The following is a 3,286-nucleotide window of genomic DNA, read 5'->3' as shown; positions in this document are numbered from 1 at the left end:
CGCAGAGGCCTCGTCGCAGCCCGCCGCCTCCGTCTCATCGCTCTTCTCGCCGCGCCGCCTCTTCCTGCGCTCCGATTTGGGGCCCTGAAATGGTAGAAGGGACACAGAGCTTTGTAGGGACCTGAAGAATCCCTAGAGACCAGCCCAGCATCATATCGCTCTTTCCTCCCCCAACCTGACTGTCCCTGGGCCCCGCCCCTTTCATTCATTGGATTTCAGTTCTGTCAATCATGGAGGCTCAGCATCAGATGTGGGCGTTGCCTATGCAAATGCAGCCTGACTAGGAACGCCCACTCCTCCAGACCGACACCCACCTATCAAGGCATTCTGATATTTGCATAATCCCTCCCAAGAGCCCGCCCACTGCTTGCATCAGGGCTTAGGGGTGCTCTTGATATTTGCATAATCCCTCCCAAGAGCCCGCCCACTGCTTGCATCAGGGTTTAGGGGTGCTCTTGATATTTGCATAATCCCTCCCAAGAGCCCGCCCACTGCTTGCATCAGGGTTAGGGGTGCTCTTGATATTTGCATAAATAACCCCTCCCAAGAGCCACCCCCACTGCTTGCATCAGGGCGTAGGGGGCTCTTGCTATCTGCATAACCCCTCCCAAGAGCCCGCCCACTGCTTGCATCAGGGCGTAGGGGGCTCTTGCTATCTGCATAACCCCTCCCAAGAGCCTGCCCACTGCTTGCATCAGGGCGTAGGGGGCTCTTGATATTTGCATAATCCCCCCAAGAGCCCGCCCACTGCTTGCATCAGGTCTAAGAGGGGCTCTTGATTAGTACTGAAGCTATGTACAGCCCCCTGCCGGCCCCTCCCACCAGCCATGATTACATACATATGATGTCATCACTGATATCATCACTCAGTGATGACATCATATGTCATGAAAACAAAAAGGTTTTATCTTAAAATTTGCTGATGGCGGGGGGGGGCAGGGAAGGCCAAATATAAGCAGATTAAGCATCATCTTTAGTGTTCCCTATGGATATACATTAAAAGAGAATTCAGGTTTCAATGAGAGAGAGCGAGTCTGAAAGCAAGCAGGCGTTCCCTATAGAAATCCCGCAGAGCTCTATAATTTCAGTGTCCTATAAAACTTTATTTGTAAAACAAAAATAGCAATAAACAAAAAAAAAAGATACAAAGAAACCATTTGAAATCCTGAGCTTTGTAGGGACCTGAAGAATCCCTAGAGACCAGCCCATTTAAAAAATGACACCGACCGAAACATTTTTTCCTTTGCGCATATTCATCACGCCTTGTGCGTGGCGGTCGGCCTCAGCCAGGCAAGCTGGGAGTTGTAGCTCCCCTCTCCCCCCGGCACTGACCCCCCCCCATACACTCACCTTCATCTGCCCGGTGAACCAGCGGTTCTTGGCGTGATCGTAGAAGTAGATGTCGTTAAAGAAATCCCCTTCGATGCTTTCCTCCTCTTCCTCGTCGAAGACGCCCCCGAAGAGGACGCTGCGGTTGTTGACGCCGACCGCCATGGCGAAACCCGTCCGGGGGTTGGGCTTCACGCCGGATGGGTTCAGCCTGGTCCACGTCCATTTATCTGGAAGGGAAGGACGACAAATACTGGATTCAGACGGTGGAAGTGAGTGGGCGGAGCTATGCAAATCACCCCCCCCGTCAGCCGGATGCACCTCCGGATCGGATGTATTGCCGAATATCAAAGAACCGTTCAATCCAAAACGGCATACAGTTGTCATGGGTGCAGAGTGTAGGATACCACGGCTGCCAGTGGGTGGGGCTGTCCTACGCACCGACTACACCGATTGGTTGGTTGAGCACGCACGTCTACAGGGAGGCCGGGGATGCGTTCTTTCACATTATGATCTGGAACAAAGCGATTGATGGCAGAGAAAGCAAATGGCTGCGAGAGGCGAGCCGACGAGAGTGCGGATCAGGAGGAGAGAGGACCAGTATGACAGGAGGACTCGAGAGCTGCTGCAGCTTCAAAGGGTCATATTGTGGAGATGCAACTTCACTGGGACTGGAGAGAAGATACAAAGTCACCGGCGCTCCTAATAAACGGGACATCACTGTCACCTTGGGGGCCCCGAAACGCCGGCTTCCTGTGACTCTGTGGCACTGCCTTCCAGGGGTGTCCTAAAACATTTCACCACTTGAGGGGGGAGTTGGGGTTACTGCGGTGCTGGTGGTACATGCTAACTGGAGGGGTAGCTGGATGGTGGTGCACGCTGACCTGAGTAGGGGCAGTTGGTTGGGGTAGGCTGATGGTGGTGCACGCTGACATGGGTGGGGGCAGTTGGTTGGGGTAGGTGGATGGTGCTGCACGCTGACATGGGTGGGGGCAGTTGGTTGGGGTAGGTGGATGGTGCTGCACGCTGACATGGGTGGGGGCAGTTGGTTGGGGTAGGTGGATGGTGCTGCACGCTGACATGGGTGGGGGCAGTTGGTTGGGGTAGGTGGATGGTGCTGCACGCTGACATGGGTGGGGGCAGTTGGTTGGGGTAGGTGGATGGTGCTGCACGCTGACATGGGTGGGGGCAGTTGGTTGGGGTAGGTGGATGGTGCTGCACGCTGACATGGGTGGGGGCAGTTGGTTGGGGTCAGTTATTCATCTTTTCCTTTTCTTGAAGCGCCAGAGTGCGTCCTAAAGCCTAATCACCCGTTTCCGTCCATATGCTCCCCCCAACGTCTGCGGGCCCCCAGGATATGTCTCTATCCAGACGCCGCGGCGGATCAGCTGGTTAACATGGCCGTCGTTATTTGTTTACTATGGCAACGCCGGGCAAGAAGGGAAGGAGCGCGACTGCTAATGCCATCCAGCAAACACTGCAGTCTTCTATCCGACCTCCGTCCTTCCCTTCAGTCTTCTATCCGACCTCCGTCCTCCCCTTCAGTCTTCTACCTGACCTCCGTCCTTCCCTTCAGTCTTCTATCTGACCTCCGTCCTCCCCTTCAGTCTTCTATCTGACCTCCGTCCTCCCCTTTAGCCTTCTATCTGACCTCCGTCCTCTCCTCTTCCTCTGATGTCACTGCACACTGGGATCTTCTCACAATGTGCATTAGAAGCTGCAGCAAGTCAGATAGAGCCCGCCTCATTGCCTGGCCGGAGGATGTCCAGCATCATCTAGAGCTTTCCTCCCCATCCTGACTGGCCCCGGCCCCGCCCCCTTTCATTCAATCATGGAGGCTCAGCATCACATGTAGGTGGCCTGCATGAAAATACAGCCTGCCTTGGAACCACACCCACCCGTAATATTTGCATAACTCCTCCCAAGAGCCCGCCCGCTGCTTGCATCGGGGCTGAGG

The 3,286-nt window shown here is 54.8% G+C and overlaps 1 protein-coding gene across 1 annotated transcript in view; it reads right to left on the bottom strand.

Moving 5' to 3' along the window:
- Positions 1-3,286, bottom strand: part of LOC108803393 (kelch domain-containing protein 4-like) — a gene marked incomplete at its 5' end in the record, with an annotated part of 23,092 nt that overhangs the window by 1,817 nt on the left and 17,989 nt on the right. The window contains 2 exons of the mRNA XM_018575237.1: positions 4-84; positions 1,351-1,559. Coding sequence (XP_018430739.1) covers positions 4-84; positions 1,351-1,559 — 290 coding nt within the window. The remainder of the gene's footprint in view (positions 1-3; positions 85-1,350; positions 1,560-3,286) is intronic.

The sequence above is a fragment of the Nanorana parkeri genome, unplaced genomic scaffold (assembly GCF_000935625.1).
Source record: "Nanorana parkeri isolate BGI_ZX_2015 unplaced genomic scaffold, ASM93562v1 scaffold3671, whole genome shotgun sequence".
In the NCBI taxonomy this organism is placed as follows: domain Eukaryota; kingdom Metazoa; phylum Chordata; class Amphibia; order Anura; family Dicroglossidae; genus Nanorana; species Nanorana parkeri.
The sequence above is the reverse complement of the archived record's forward strand: the minus strand, read 5'-3'. Positions and strand labels throughout refer to the sequence as shown.